This window comes from Rhincodon typus, chromosome 5, assembly GCF_021869965.1.
Source record: "Rhincodon typus isolate 14 chromosome 5, sRhiTyp1.1, whole genome shotgun sequence".
NCBI classification, from domain to species: Eukaryota; Metazoa; Chordata; class Chondrichthyes; order Orectolobiformes; family Rhincodontidae; genus Rhincodon; species Rhincodon typus.
In genome coordinates, this window is record NC_063336.1 from 56,175,316 (window position 1) to 56,192,015 (window position 16,700).

The following is a 16,700-nucleotide window of genomic DNA, read 5'->3' on the forward strand; positions in this document are numbered from 1 at the left end:
TACTGTATTATTCTGTAACAGGCAAGCAAAGAAAATATATAAGTTTCTTTCTTAAAAACAGCGGTTCAATTTAACTATGTCAAACTGACAAAATGATTATCTATTTAATTTGTAATTTATAACTCGTCAAATATAAGCACTAAATGCTTCATATTTTCTGCATCACTTTTTTTTCATGGAACCATATGTTCACTTGTATTACCAAGAGAATAGATGGAAGATTAAAATGCCCTGTTTACCTGAACTGCATCATAATACATTTTCCGGGCTTCTTCATCAGTCTTGTCTGACATCAGCCATGCCTTGAGCAAATATTCATAAAAGCTGTCTCCAAGCCCTCCGACAGATACGTGATCTGAAAGACCAGATATATAAACCAGTAAGCTCCAGAAGATAACTCAACATGAAGCAAACAATGAGCTTATAAAATCATTCATTCACATAAAGCACATTATTGACAGTTTGTATATTAACTAATGTATTGACTATACTAGAATGTGACATAAATACAAGCATAGATCTAAAACTTTTGTTTTTCTTTACTTTAAATAATATATTTAGTTAACCATTCACACCACAGTAAAAAGCCATTTGTCCTTGTCACTGAAGAACACAACTTAGTTGTATTTATAAAAGCTAATCTAGCAATATTAACATCAGTAAAGATGAAATATTAAGGTGATTAATACTTTCAATAATTTTGAAAAAAATGCTCCTTCTTAACCTTATATACTATATTAAAAACGGTACCCAAGATGCAGATGCAGCTGTGATACACTCTCCTTCCACAGCTAAATGTCCATTGCAATATCTAATACCTAATCGATGGCAGATTACAAGAGCACTAACAGAAGTCGTACTTTTCTCTTGCAAGATTACTGTTCATGCCTGTTCTTGGACACAACCTTTGTGCATTTTCTACCTAAAGGATGTGGTTATTCAGAGTAGGAAATATAGCTGGAAAACATTTGAGGTTTCAATCTCATCTGCCTTCCAGGGAAGAGATCTACAGAGCATACTGGTATGGTTAATTTTACTGTTTCAGAACATAGGCAGCTGAGCCTGTTTCTGACAAACATTATAAAAGACTTCACATGGATTTTTAAAGGTAACATGGAGACTCAATGGACTGCTTGATCTTTGTTCTATAACAGGAATTCATAATGTACTGACCACATACTCAACACAGAATCAAGTCCAAGCTAAATGTTAATCAAGAGTTAGACAGCCACCTCCATTCTAGCTAAAATGTTCCACATCACTATTAAAGCGGCCCAAGACTGTCCAAAGTGGAAGAGGGCTATTCGGGAAGATGTCGAGCACTTCGGGACTTGCCATCGGGGGAGAAAATGGAAGCCAGGCGGAAACAGCAAAAGGAGCACACCAATGTCCCACTCACCCCTTCCCATGACCACTACCTGCCCAAAGTGTAACAGAGCTTGTGGTAGCCACTTCATACTGTACAGCCACGAACAGAATCACCCTGAGAGAGGAACAGAGTCATCCTCATCTGCGAGGGATCGCTGGTCCTCAGATTACAAGTGGACATGATAGTAAATTTCTCAAACACAACTTCGCTTTCATAAATTGACTCAAAAATTTATAACATCATGGGCAAAGTGTCCAGTTACCACATCCCTTCTGATTGATTCTATAATTTTCCAATAGACGGATATCAGACTAACTGGTCTGTTGATAATTCCCGACTTTATTTCTGCTTTTCTTGAATAGCAGCAGTGTGTTTTGGGTTGGGGGTGGTTAGCTCATTTGGCTGGACAGCTAGCTGAGATTACCATGAAGGACTCTCCTTAACCTCTCCTCTCGCCCAAGGTGTAGTTACCCTTAGGTTAAACCACCACCAGTCATTGCTCTCTAATGGGAGAGCAATCGTATGGTCTGATAGGCATACGGCAACTTCATTTTATGTTCACCAAAATCCATCATTGTTCTATTCTAAATTAAACAAACATTCTAAAGTCCAGGAAATTCTGCAAAATTACAATCAATGCATCCACTATCTCTATAACTACCTCTTTTAAATCTTTAAGTGTAGCCATCAGGGTAAGGACGTTTTTCACAATCTTTATTCAGGGGTATTCCTCAACTTCCTCATTCTCATTGGACTCTTGCTTTCCCACTACTTCTGGAATATCTGTCCTCTGGCAAATGCTAATTATTTATTTGACCTAAAATCTTAGAAGGAGGGCACTTTGCTTGTATCCTTTCAGGTTCTCTGAAAAAGTTACTTAGCTACCGTCACACTCTAGCCTTTTCCTGTAGCTCTACACTTTTTTTTTAGATAATTACTCTCCTGTTTTATGAATGCTGCAATTGATTATACTTTCCACACCTGGAGGTTGTGCACTGCGGATCAAAACCACTAGTTGCTTAAGAAGGATTTTCCTCACATTACCCGTGTTTTTTTTTAAACACATCTGTTTCTTCACTCTTCTGTCATAAGGAACATTTTTTACTCTATTTTCTTCGTCCAAACCCCTCGACATTGAACAACTTTATTAAATCTTCTTTGAATTTTCTCTTTTCAAAAGCAAAGTCTCTCCTTGCTTCACCATTCTGGTCTCAGCCTCGAATCAATTCTCATAAATCATTTCTGCACCCTCTTCAACGCCTTCATAAAGTATGGTGCCCAGAACTCAATACAACAATCATCCATCTGCCATTTCTTTATTCACGATTATAATTGCTCCTGTCTCTGCCTGTAAAAATTCCACATTTACCTTTGAAAGTCTCTTCATTTCATGTACGTACTGAAGTTTATAACCATTACCTTTATAACACTTGCTACTTTTTCCACGTGCATTTTCATGAAAAATTTTGCTGAAATTGTTGAATTTTAAAATCTTAAAAATCCTTTGGATCCTCAGGTTTACACTCTAAACAGCAACATTCTAAGTCTTTCCCCTTTTAATCTAACACCATCTTTAATTTTGTTTGCATCAATATTTAGGCCATTTATCACCTTGCCATTTCTTATCAATCATTCTATATTTTAATCTAGCTGAACTCACCTGAATTAACTCATCTGTCAAACCTACATGGTTTCCATTCTTTAGACTTCAGACCCTAGTTTGTTTCGGGACTAAATCACTTTCTAACTTTATGACAAACTTCAATATATTATGATCATTTTCCCCAGAGGCACAGAGATCATTAATTAACCCTGCATCATTGCAAACTGCAAAATCTAAAACAGTCCATTCTCAAATTATTTCCCCAGTAATCTGTTGCATAAAATTGTCTTGTATGTATTTCATGAACTTGACCACCAGATAGTCCTGCAAATTAATTTCTCCAATCCAAGGTAAAAATTCTCCACGATTGCTGTATTATTCTTGTTATATATATATTTAATTTTTAAATTTATGTTCTGTCTAATTAAAGGGGTCTAAAACTATTTTCACTTTTTCTGCCCTTTATTCCAAACTGATTCACCCTCTTGGTTGGAAAAGACAACGAGGCTGCAATGGTGGTGGGAGAGAGGGAGTGTACAAGGGTAGCGGCAGAGAGACTGTAAAACAGTGAGCAAGTCAGGCTGCAAAGACAGAATGGTTTCAAACCTGTCAATCAGCTATCTAGGTCCTAGGAAAACTCGAAATCACTGAGGTAACAAATTATTTGCAAACAAATATAGTATCTCTGGTTTAAATTAAGTTTGCATGTGCTCAGGAATGACTCCTAGTCATGCTAAAACAAATTGCCCTGCAAAGTCCAGGAATGTGCAAGCCATGTGCAAGGCTTAGCCATGGTAAACATCACATGCGGGTTTACGGAGATGGGGTAGGGAGATGCTGTTCGGAGATTCGGTACCAACTCAATGGGCTGAATGGCCTCTTTCTGCACTGTAGGGATTCTATGATTCAATGAGAAAATTGTAGTGAGTGTGATTGCAATGAATGCTGCATCAATTGCTCAGCTTAAATCTGAGACTAACATCAGGGATGCACTAAGAAGGGTTGTAACTGTCTGATTAAAATACTCTAGCTTTATGAATATGTGATGGAAATGCATTAGCTGCAACCTCATCAGTCTACATAAGGTGGGTTTAGTGTGGTGGCTTTTCATGTGCCGAAGTATTTGCTTGTTATTTTGCAAAAAACATATAAACATTTGAATTAGGAGCAGGAGTAGGCCATTTGGCCTCTTGAGCCTATTCCATCATTCAATAAGGTCACGGCAGATCTAAATGTAACCTCAAATTAGCATTCACACTTAACCCCTGGTAACCTTTGACCCACTAACAAGTATTTCTGCCTTAGAAATATTCAAGTACTTCACTGTTTTCAGGAAGATATTTTCAAAGGCTCATGACTCTCAGAGAAAAGGTTTAGTCTTGTCCCTGTTTTACAGTGTCACTTTTTTAAAAAAACCAACAGTCACCTAAGTTCTAGATCTCTCAAAAGAGGAAGCATCCTCTCCAACCTATTCTGTCAAGACTGCTCAAGATCTTATATGGCTTATCAAATCACCAATCATTCTTCTGAACTTCAACAAGTTCAAAAACAGAAGTTGCTGGAAAAGCTCAGTAGGTCTGGCAGCATCTGTGAAGAAAAATCAGAGTTAACGTTTCGGGTCTGGTGACCCTTAGAACTGATGGTCTCCACCAGAGAAAAACATATTGTGCCCTGATACCTCCCTCACTACACATTCTCCTGGCACTCCCATGTTGTTTTTTCTCTCCCTCCATTTGAATGATTTCCTGTATTACGATTCTGTAGTCAAAGTTACTTACCTGGCCTGCAGACTTTTGCCTTTATTCAACAAGGCAGGAATTGACTTGCACCTGTTGGATAGGACAAAGGTCAAGACCCATTCAGCACTGTATCAGAATGTTGACAAAATTGGAATTTAAAGTAAATAGAGGTCTATATCATGCTGACAGCAATGACGCTGAATGCATTGAGGCCACTGTAAAGATTTCTGTGACTCAACCCTTTTACAGCTTTTCAGTCAAAGCTTCCGATCCTGGATAAAGCATCAGCACAGTAATTCCCAGAGAAAAGAACTGTGTAGAAGAAAGATGGATACAACTCCTTTACATAAATATATATTCAGATATATTTTTAAAGGACCAGGTCTTTCAATGCATATGTGATTGCAAGAGTGAGTAAGTGGGTAGTCAAGTCAAGTTGGGGTAAGTCTCGTGGGACCTAGAAGTATAGTTGGGTATAAAACCATAAAGGCTGGTGAATCTCAGCAGGGATGGCAACATCCGTGGATACAGAAACAGAGTTACTGTTTAATTTGCCAGTCCAATATGGCTTTTTCAAAACTTCATTTCAAAGAGGCATATTTAGCTAGAAATGTCAACTCTGTTTCTCTCCCACAGATGCTGCCAGAGTTTCTCTAGCTGAGTCTCTCTAGCACTTCATTTTTTTTATTTCAGGTCTGTAACTCTGAGTACTTTGCTTTTATTTTGGTAGTTGGATATGGTTTGCTGAGAACGTGGCTAGTTAGATGTTTGGGGGCATAGTTGGGTAATCAGAGGGATGTAGTTGGGTCAGCTAAGATAGGTCATTAGATTATTAAATATGCTGCTTATTTAGATCAACTTGGCTGATCACGGAATTAGACCAGATATTATTGTAACATTTCAGGGTAAGCATCCAGCTAAATCTTGCACATCTGGCTTAACTCTGCACCCAGCACTCTGCGTCAGAGATTTCCAAGCAGTTTCCAAGGCACAGTAGATCACCTCATCAGGAGTTTAAGCATTTGAGGCAATTACAGCGAGGGTTTGTGTGCCAGGAATTCTTAAAAGGTCCTGAGATGCAACTCCCAATTTGCATCTCAACAGGAAGATTTGGGCCAATATTCTGTTACAACAATGTGATTTTTTTTCACAAGTTAATTGGAAATTAAAAGCCATAACTACATTAGTAAATGCTTGAATTTAGCTACCATAATGGAAAATATATAAAAAGATAATTGGCAGTAATGAACCATTATGCGCAAACTTCATTCATATCATTACAAATGCATAATATAATTGGTTCTTAGTTTCAGCTTTCACCACTAAGCACAGAGAAGGAACAAATGAAATGGGTAACTTTAGTGGATGCTAATAATGACCCTCATATTTGGTCCAGATTAAACGTTCTGAAGGAGGTAATCTATTTCATTACCCAATCCTTCTACTATAATTCAACTGAGGACTAGGCTAAAGATGTGATCTCAAATATAACTGTACAATATTTGAGGGTAAGAATATCAACTAAGCATGATTAATGGTTTATAATGCTGGAGAAAATTAGAAAAGGGATTGTATCCTTGAAAGAGCACCACTCTGGAATGTACCACGACCAATGTTCCTTTTAACATGTACACAGGTGCAGCTACACAGCAATCTTACTGCACCATGCAAAAGGTTGCATACAATGAAGAAAAATTAGACTAAGTATCAATTGCAAAATCACTGAGACGTATTTGTTGCTTAACAAGTTACCAGTTTCCAAGGGTAGGTGGCAATCTTGAGTCATACATTTTTAAAGAAAATAGACTTTAAGAAATGAAAGCATAAAGGAAGCTGGATCTTTTAAATTTCCAAGATTACCATGGAAACCTTTGACATTTGCAATTGTAACAAGTAACTGCACATTAATCTTCAAGGACACTCATCAATAATATCCTGTGTTATTATATGCATTATTGCAGCAGACAAAATTCTACAGGCACATTTCTGCAGCAATTCACTGTCATTCTGCTGTCAGATTAGTCAGGTTAAATGAATTCACACAAAAATTGGCGATGTGCCAGAAATTCTTTACTAAATTAGAGTTCAACAATGAGAGATAAAAATTGATAGTTCAAGAAGGAATGATTTCAAATGCATACTGTTTTTTGCAAAGCAGTCAAAATTAATTCAAATTCTTTCAGTAGTAAGGGGAAGGGAAAAAAAAATCAATTTAAATAAGCATTCTCGTTTATGTTATGAATTCCATGGATGAAATATTAGATGTATCAAAATGGTTATGATACTTAATGACAAAACGGTCTTGAAATGCTAATCAAATAATTTCCATGTAATTACGTATCAGATGAAATGAAAAACCACAAAGTTCTGAAACACATACATGTTGTGGCCCACCAACAGAAAATACCATCCAAAGACTGACATTCTAAGCCATACAGAAAACTAAATGTGCTTCGACCGGGAACAAAGAGCAAGTGCTATTTGAATAGTGATAGATCACCAAAATTCACAATGGTCGATCACAAAAATCACAAACACAGGTCTACAGGAAATAAAACTAGGTTCAAGTCTTTCAAAAGCCTGACAAACTCACATTAACAAATTCATTTCCCTAAGCCAGTGGAGTTTTAGATGTATTCACTCAACTGGACCAATACTTCGAAATAAACAAAAATTCCAAAATAGAAACAGACCATGTACTCACCATGCTTCCCAGTGCTATTCATTCATCAATCCTTCTAATCCATTCCTGAATGTTGTACATCACCAGCGAAGAAGATACATGCTAGATTAAATCTTGTGCTATGAAGCAGTCTGCACCCAGTAGATTAACACCACTTGGAGTGGAGTCCCATTTAACTTTGCTTCAGAGTCAATTCAAACTCTGGACTTGCCCTATAAAACTTTAGCTTTGAGAGTGAAGCAAAATTGCTTTGCATAAACCATATGGTTTAATGCTCGTCTTGGGTTTTTTTAAAATCAAAATAACTTTGTTTTCATCCTAATCCCCCACTATCAACATCCTGCGAGTTATCATTGATCAGAAACACAACTGGACTCCCCACATAAATACAGTGGCTACAAGAGCAGGTAAGAGGCTAGGAATACTGCGGAAACTAACCCACTTCCTGACTCCTGAAAGTCTGTCAAGGCATAAGTCAGGAGAGTGATGGAATATTCCTCACTTGCCTGGATAAGTGCAACTCCAACAACACTCAAGAAGCTTGACACAATCCAGGACAAAGCATCCATTCCCTCCATCACTGACACGCAGTAGCAGCAGTGTGTACTATCTATAGGATGCACTGGAGAAATTCACCAAAGATCCTCAGACAGTACCTTCCAAACCCATGACCACTTCCATCTCGAAGGACAAGGGCAGCAGATATACGGGAACACCATCAGCTCCAAGTTCCCCTCCAAGCCACTCACCATCCTGACTTAGAAATGTATCGGCGTTCATTCACTGTTGCTGGGTCAAAATCCTGGAATTCCCTTCCTAATGGCATTGTAGGTCAACGCACAGCAGGAAGGCTGCAGTGGTTCAAGAAGGCAGCTCACTAACACCTTCTCAAGGGCAACTAGGGACGGGCAATAAATGCTGGCCAGACAGCAATGCCCACATCCCACAAAATGAGTTAAAAAAAGCCTCTCTGACTTTTCCTTCCATTTAAAAAGTGTAGAAAATATTTCCACTTGTGGAGGAAGCCAATGCCAGAGGATATAAATATAACATATCAACAAAACCAACAAAAAATGAAAAAAAAAACAACTGATTTAGAATGGAGGCAATGTAGAACTTGGCACAGCAAGCAGTAGTCGAGCCAATTAGCATTAGTAATTAAATAGAAGTGAGATAAACAGAAAGAAGAACAGAATTGCAGATAAGATAATATGAAGTTGGGAGGGAGTTCATTGTTTTTATTCTTTAATGGAATGTGGGAGTTGTTCATTACTAATTGTTATTGGTAAGGTGAGGTGAGATGAGGTGGCTTGTCGATAGTACTCCTATCTACATGGTGCAGGTACACCCATAGTGCTGTCAGTGAGGAAGGTCCAACGATTTCAACAGTGTCAATGAAGGGCCAGCGATATAGTTTCAAGTTAGGGTGTGAGACTTGGAGGGGATCTTGCGGCTGAGCCCTTGATCTTTTAGGTGCGAGAGATCATGGGTTTAGAAGGTATTGTGAAAAGAATCTTGGTGAGTTGCTGCAGCAAAAGTTTGCACACTGGCACCACTGTGCATCAGTGATGGAGGGTAGTGAACGTTTCAGTTGATGGATGCTGTGTATACCGAGAAGGCTGGGTGTAACCTGGATAACATCATCTTTGAGTGTCAGAGCTGAATTCATTCAGGCAAGTGGGAAAAGTTCCATCACAAGTTTGTCTGGTGCCTTGTATATGATGGACTGGCTTTAGGGAGTTAGGTAAGAATTACCCACTGCAGAATTCATGATCTTTGCTGGTTACAGTATTTATATGGCTAGTACAGTTCAGTTTCTGGTCAAAAGTAATCACTCCCGCCAGGATATTGATGAGGGAATCAATGATGGTAATGCCATTGAATTCTGAACAGAGATGAATAGATTCGTTCTTGCTGGAGAGTCATTACTAGGCACTTATATAGTAGAAATGTTACTTGCCATGTATCTGATCAAGTGTGAATGTTGTCCAGTATTGCTGCATATTGGTAGGGACTGCTTCAGTATCCAATTTGGAAAGGGTGCTGAACTTTGCATAATATTCACAATCATCAGTGATCATCCCTCCTTCTGACTTACTGATGGTAGAAAGATCACAAAGGAAACAACTGAAGACGCCTGGGCCTGGGACACTACCCTGATGAAAGGGAGGTGGTGTTGTGGCACGGTGGTAGTGTCCTACCTTTGAGCCAGAAGTCCTGGCTTCAAGTCCCACCTGCTCCAGAGATGTGTCACAACGTGTCTGAACAGATTAACTAAAAGAAAATCTACCCTGATGAAAGTGCTCTTGTGACACTGTAGCATTGTCTCTACCTCTGAACCAGGAGACCCAGGCTGATTAGAAAATATCTACCATAATGAACTCCTGCAGCAATATCCTGGGGCTGAATTGATCAGCCTATAAAAATTCCAATAATCTTGTTTTTTTCGCTAATCATCACTCCGAATAACAGACAGCTTTTGTTTCCCCCCTCCCTCCCACCCCGATTCCCACTGACTAAATTTTTTGACAGCTCCATCATACCACTCCTGGTCAAATGCTGCCTTGATGTCAAGGGCAGTCAGTCTCATCTCAGGTCTTGAGTTTAATTATTTTGTCCACGTATGAACAAGGTTGTAATGAAATCAGGAGCCAATAGACCTTGGTCAAAGTCAAACTGAGTACCAGTGATTAGGATATTACTGTATACGTTCTGTTTGTTGGCACTGCTGATGATACCTGCCATCACTGATCATTAGGAAGACACTGATGTGGCAGTAATTGGTGAGGAACAATTTGTCCTGCTTTGTGTCAGCAGGACGTTTCTGGCCAATTTTCTACGTTGCTGGGTAGGTGCCATTGTTGTAGCTGTATTGGAAGAGGTTGGCTAAAGCTGCTGCTAGTTCTGTGTCACAACTTCTCAATGCTATTTCTGTAATGTCATCGGGGCCACACACTTTGCAGTTTTCAGTGCTTTCAATGGTTGGAAATGTATTGAATGCTTGAAGATTGGCAGCTGCAATGCTGGATACTCAGAAGGCCACCAAGATCCTTCATCTACTCATCGCTTTGAGCTTGAGATGGATACAAATACTTGCCTTTTGCACTGATGGACAGGGTCTCTCATCATTAAGGATAGGGAACATTTGTGGACTGTCCTGCTCTAATTCTTTGACTGTCCACTACCATTCACAATTGGATGTGACAGAAATGCAGAGCTTTGATTTTACCTATTCACTTAAAAGTTACTCAGTCCTCTCCACGTGATGCATAGACCTGATGCATCCATTTCTGTGTTGTGAAATGTATCCAACTTCTCTGTTTCCACTGAGTTAATCAATATTTTTTTTCTCTGCAAAAATGTGCAAGGAAGGAGATTCCTGCCTTGGTCAACTGTTCTTCTCTGAATAGTATTTCTTATTTTTTTTAGTATAATGACCTTCTCCAACTCTGCAATGGTTAGATTTAGATAGTGGAGAATGTTGCAGGGTCATTGCACCAGGGAAAGCAAACTACCAGAAAAAGCGCTGCACAAGAATAGCAAAATGACAGATGCTGGGACATGTTCAAATGGAGATACAAGAAGAAACGAAGATTATTCAAGGTGAAAGTGCAGCACGGTGTAAGTTTTCAGATAAGGACACAGACACCTGCTTCCATTATTGCACCACATCACTACTGTGGAATCATTTTATTGATTTTGAACGTTATTCAATCTCAAAACAGACTAGAAATGACTGAGATATGCCAAAATCAATACTGGCATTTCATTTTGCGATACCTACAGAAAGGCAGGATTTCAAAGTAATTTTTCACTCAACATTCATTTTCTGAGATTAGTAATGCACGGTCACAAGAATCTTAGCATTGAATCCTTTCAAAAATCAAAAAACAAAAACATTGGCTAAAAAATTGTCGAGCAAAATTGTATGCCGAGTAACACATATGTACTAATCTGAATAATGGGCTTCGATAACCTCAGGACCCACAGTAATTTAGGGCTATTAGCTGAAGCTCTTGATGAGATCATTACCTGCTAATAATTCCTGAGAATTATCATTCTTTACGTGATCACTGTAGTATGTCTGCTATTTTTCTCTACATTGTTGCAAGTGCAATCTATCCAATGTATATCAAATAAACTAGTCAGTGAATAGGGAGGTCTTGTGTCACGCTGAACAATATCCCCTGCTCATCAACGTATTCAAAACTAAACCAAAACCTAGCTGATTATTCATCTCATTCACTGTTTGTGGGGCCCAGCTGCATGCAACTGACTGCCTTGAAGTTCACAAAAAGTTAACAGCAATTGTACACCAGAAGTTATTCATTTATTGCAAAGTCCTCTGAGATATCATCACTCCTAGGTTGGGTGTATATGGATGGGATCTCCATCTGTATCTGCTTCACTGCCTGTCATTTTGCTGTTCTTGTGCGGAGCTCGTGGTTGTTTGCTCTTCCTCAAACAATCAGGTGAATGCAATCTTTACAAACTGCTTGAATGTCATTTTTTTGTTCTGAGAGTGTGATACGAGATTACAACTCAGGGCAAGGTGACCCTGGAAAAACTGAGGAGAGTGATGGCCAGTGGGCTGGTGAAACGCCTACAGGTAGGCATCAACTCTTAGGCAGCAATGAGGTAAAGTAATGCTCTAAATGCTTGACTAAACAAAGTTACACTTCTTTTTCCATTCATTTAAATGATATGAGCATCACTCATCAGGCCAACATTTACCGGACATCCCTAATTGCTCTGCTGAAGCTGGTGGTGAGCTGTCTTTTTGAACCACTGCAATCCCGAGAGATATATAGCAGTCCTATTGTGGACAGAGTTCCAGAATTTTGACCCAGTGACAGTGATAGGACAGCAAATCAGGATGGAGTGTGGCTTTGAGGGGAAAGTGCAGGTGGTAACATTTCCATGTATCTGTCTTCTGGTAGAGTGTTCAGGCTTGCAAGGTTGCAAATGGAACACACTTCTGCCCGTGTCAGTGGTGGGAGGAGCGAAGCTAGTAGATGTGGTGCTAATCAAATGGGCTGCTTTGTCTTGGATAATGTCAGACTTCTTAAGTGTTGGAGCTACACCAATCCAGGCAAATGAGGGGACTCCATCACAGTCCTGATTTGAGACACGTTGGCAGGCATTGGGGTTTTAAAAGGTGAGTCACTCACTGCTGAATTCCGACTCTGTAATTTTTGTTTTTGCAGCTACAATATTTATATGTGGGATGAGTTCAGTTTCTGCTCAATGGTAACTCTCCTGGATACCGACAGTGGGGAATTCAGTAATGGTGATGTTGTTGAATATGAAGGGAAAACGGTTAGATTGTCTCTTATTTGAGGTGATCATTGCCTGGCATTTGTGTGATGCAAATATTATTTGCCACTTATTAGCCCAAGCCAGATGTAGTCCATGTCTTGTTGCATTTGGACACAGACTACTTTGGTATCCAAATTGTATATGATGAATGCTTTTAACCATATGATGGAAGGAAGGTCATTGACAAAGCAGATAAAGTTGGTTGGATGCCACCCAAAAGAACTCCTTCAGTGATGTCCTGTGACTGAGATGATGGACTTTGAACAACAATAAATATCTTCCTTTGTTTCAAGTATGACTAACTGGCATACATTTCCCCCTCCCACCTCCAATTCCCATTGACTCCAGCTTTGCTCGGGCTCCTTGATACCACACTTGAGGAAATATTGCCTTGATGTCAAGGGCAGTCACTCTCACTTCACTTCTGAAATTTAGCTCTTTTGTCCACATTTGAACCAAAGCTGTAATGAGGTCAGGAGCTGAGTGATCCTGGCAGAACCGAAACTGAACATAAGTGAGCAGGTTATTGCTGAACAAATGCTGTTTGACAGCACTGACGATAACACCTTCCATCACTTTGCTGAGCATCGAGAGTAGACTGATAGAGCAGTAATTGGGCAACTTGGATTTGTCCTGTTTTTTGTATTCAAGACATACCTGGCTAATTTTCCACATTACCAAAATAGCTACCAGTGTTTTAGCTATACAGAAATAGATTGGCTAGGGGCAGGGCTAATTCTGTAGCACGAGTCTTCATTATTACTGCCAGAATGTTGTTTTATCCATAACCTTTCCAGTATCCAGTGCCTTCACCAGTTTCTTGATATCATGTGGAATAAATCAAATTGGTTGAAGACCAGTATCTGTGATGCTGGGGATCTGAAGGGGAGATTGAGATGGATCATCCATTTGTCACTTCTGAGTGAAGATGGTTGCACATGCTTCAGCTTTGTCATTTGCAATGGTGGGGAGAGCTCCCACATTGTTCAGAATAAGGCTATTTGTGGAGCGTCTTTCTCCTCTTAGTTGTTCAATTGCCCCATTCATAGCAAGATGTGGCAGGACTGCAGATCTATTGGTTGTCGGATTGCTTGCTCTCTCTTTAGCATGCAGCTTTTGATGCTTGTCATCCACGTCTTCCTGTATTGTAGCTTCGCTAGGTTGACACCTCTTTTTCAGGTATACCTGGTGCTGCATTAGGCCAGCACTCTTGCACTTTTCATTGAATCACTGCTGGCTTGATGGAAATGGTAGACTGCACCAGACCATGAGAATTTATGGACTATGGTTGAATCTAATTTTACTGCTTTGGATGGCCTAAGTTGCCTCATGGATACTGATTTTTGAGTTGTTAGATCTGTTGGAAGTCTGTCTGATTTAGCAAGGTGGTGAGGTAGTCTCCACAACAATTGGCTGATGGACACTCAACCAACACTGTTGTGAACAGACTCTGAGGTAGGTGTTTTGAAAGATACAGTAACATCACAAGAAAGCTGTAAGATGACTGACTGAGAAAAATGGATTTGTGGAAGTGGTAGCTCGGGGTTGCGGGGGCAGGGTGCGGTATTTGAGAGACAAAATTGGTCAGTGACATTGGAGGAAAGTTGTGAATTGATTGGTTGCTTATTATGTGGTTATTGGAACTATGAAGAGCTGAAATTGAGAAAAATGGGAAGTAAGAAACTTGATTGTATTCCTCATTGTATCAGTTGGTTGGATTCTAATGTTTAAGATAGTACACTAAGAGGTGTGAGAGGGGACACTAATTTATATAATAATTAATCACATCATTAAGAAAGTCACAATAAAGATCGCAGAGCAAGAGATGTGTTGTAATTGTATGATGCATGTGCTCCTGGACGCTGGTGTGATTAGAGAGATCAGTCTATGGTTAGGCTTTGCAACTTGAGCAGCTTTGGGTCAGAGTTTATGAGCTGGAGGTTGAAATACAGATACAGCAACACATCAGGGATGTGGAAATTTATCTGGTTTTACTAGAAGAGGCAGTCACACTTCTTAGAATAAGATCCTTTTCATTGATTGCTGGTCAGAAAAAGGAAGATGCAAGTGAAGCAGGTCAGGGGACACGGAGGGCAGCATCCACCAGGTCTGCGGGTCTTCCAGCTTGTTTAGTATCTTGGTACAGGATTCAGGAAAAACCAAATGGGGGAGCAAAAAGGAATATGGTGGTGAAAAGGGGACAGTACACCGAGGGAAACTGACACTCATAGACCATAAGACAAAAGATGGAGAATCTAAAGATTCTTGGAAGATTACCATTAGTGCACCCACCATCTTTGCAGCTACATTTTAAAAAAAAAATATCCTTATGAACTAAAAAAGTGGCAATAAAAACAAATTTCTGGAGAAACTCAGCAGATCTGATAGCAGAAATAGTAGGAACTGCTGATGCTGGAGAATCTGAGATAACAAGGTGTAGAGCTGGATGAACACAGCAGGCCAAGCAGCATCAGAGGAGCAGGAAAACTGACGTTTCGGGTCTGGACCCTTCTTCAGAAATGGGGGAGAGGAAGGGGATTCTGAAATAAATAGAGAGAGAGGGGAAGGCGGATGGAAGATGGACAACCATCTCCGATACCTCTCTCTCCTTCCTGGACCTCTCTGTTTCCATCTCTGGCAACCACCTGGAAACCGATATCCATTTCATGCCTACCGACTCCCACAGCTACCTAGAATACACCTCCTCCCACCCACCTTCCTGCAAAAATGCCATCCCCTATTCCCAATTCCTTCGCCTCCGCCGCATCTGGTCCTGAGATGAGACATTTCACTCTCTGACATCCCAGATTTCCTCGTTTTTCAAGGACCGCAACTTCGCCTCCACAGTGGTCAAAAACGCCCTTGACCGCATCCCTCGCGTTTCCTGCAAATCATCCCTCACACCCCCTCCCGCAATAACAACCAAAACAGAATCCCCCTCATCCTCACGTACCACCCCACCAACCTCTGGATCCAACGCATCATCCTCCGACACTTCCGCCATCTGCAATCCGACCCCACCACCAAAGACATTTTTCCCTCCCCACCCTTATCTGCCTTCCGGAGGGACCACTCTCTCCGAGACTTCCTTGTCCGCTCCACACTCCCCACCAGCCCCATCACACCCAGCACTTTTCCCTGCAACCGCTGGAAGTGCTACGCCTGCCCCTACATCTCCCCCCTCACCCCCATCCCAGGCCCTAAGAAAACCTTCCACATCAAACAGATGTTCACCTGCACATCTGCTAATGTGGTATACTATATCCGCTGTTCCCCTTGTGGCCTGCTCTACATCGGGGAAATCAAGCTGAGGCTTGGGGACCGCTTTGCGGAACGCCTACACTCGGTTCATGACAAACAACTGCACCTCCCAGTCACAAACCATTTCAACTCTCCCTCCCACTCCTTGAATAACATGTCCATCCTGGGCCTCCGGTAGTGCCACAACGATGCCACCCAAAGGTTGCAGGAACAGGATCTCATATTTCGCTTGGGAACCCTGCAGCCCAATGGTATCAATGTGGACTTCACAAGCTTCAAAATCTCCCCACCCCATACCGCATCCTTAAACCAGCCCAGCTCGTCCCCGCCTCCCTAACCTGTCCATCCTTTCTCCCACCTATCCACTCTTCCCACCTCAAGCCCCACCCCCACCTCCTTCCTACTAGCCTTATCCCCGCCTCCCTGACCTGTCTGTCTTCCCTGGACTGACCAACCCCCATCCCAACTCCCCACCTACACTCACCTTTACTGGCTCCATCCCCGCCTCCTTGACCTGTCCATCTCCTCTCCACCTATCTGCTCCTTTATCCATCTTCTATCCGCCTCCCCGTCTCTCTCTATTTATTTCAGAATCCCCTTCCCCTCCCCCAGATCCGACACGATCTGTGGAAAGAAAGCAGAGGGCTGACAGCAGCTAGGAAAAGGTGGTTTTCATGCTGTAGGTAGGAGTTTGCGGGGTTTGGGGGGGGGTGGGTGCTGATAAAA

The 16,700-nt window shown here is 40.9% G+C and overlaps 1 protein-coding gene across 1 annotated transcript in view; it reads right to left on the reverse strand.

Annotated features, from left to right (window-relative positions):
• The window catches only part of man1a1 (mannosidase, alpha, class 1A, member 1), a 417,658-nt gene that overhangs the window by 24,663 nt on the left and 376,295 nt on the right, over positions 1-16,700 (reverse strand). The window contains exon 8 of the mRNA XM_020528590.2: positions 240-355. Within this exon, the coding sequence (XP_020384179.1) occupies positions 240-355 (116 nt within the window). The remainder of the gene's footprint in view (positions 1-239; positions 356-16,700) is intronic.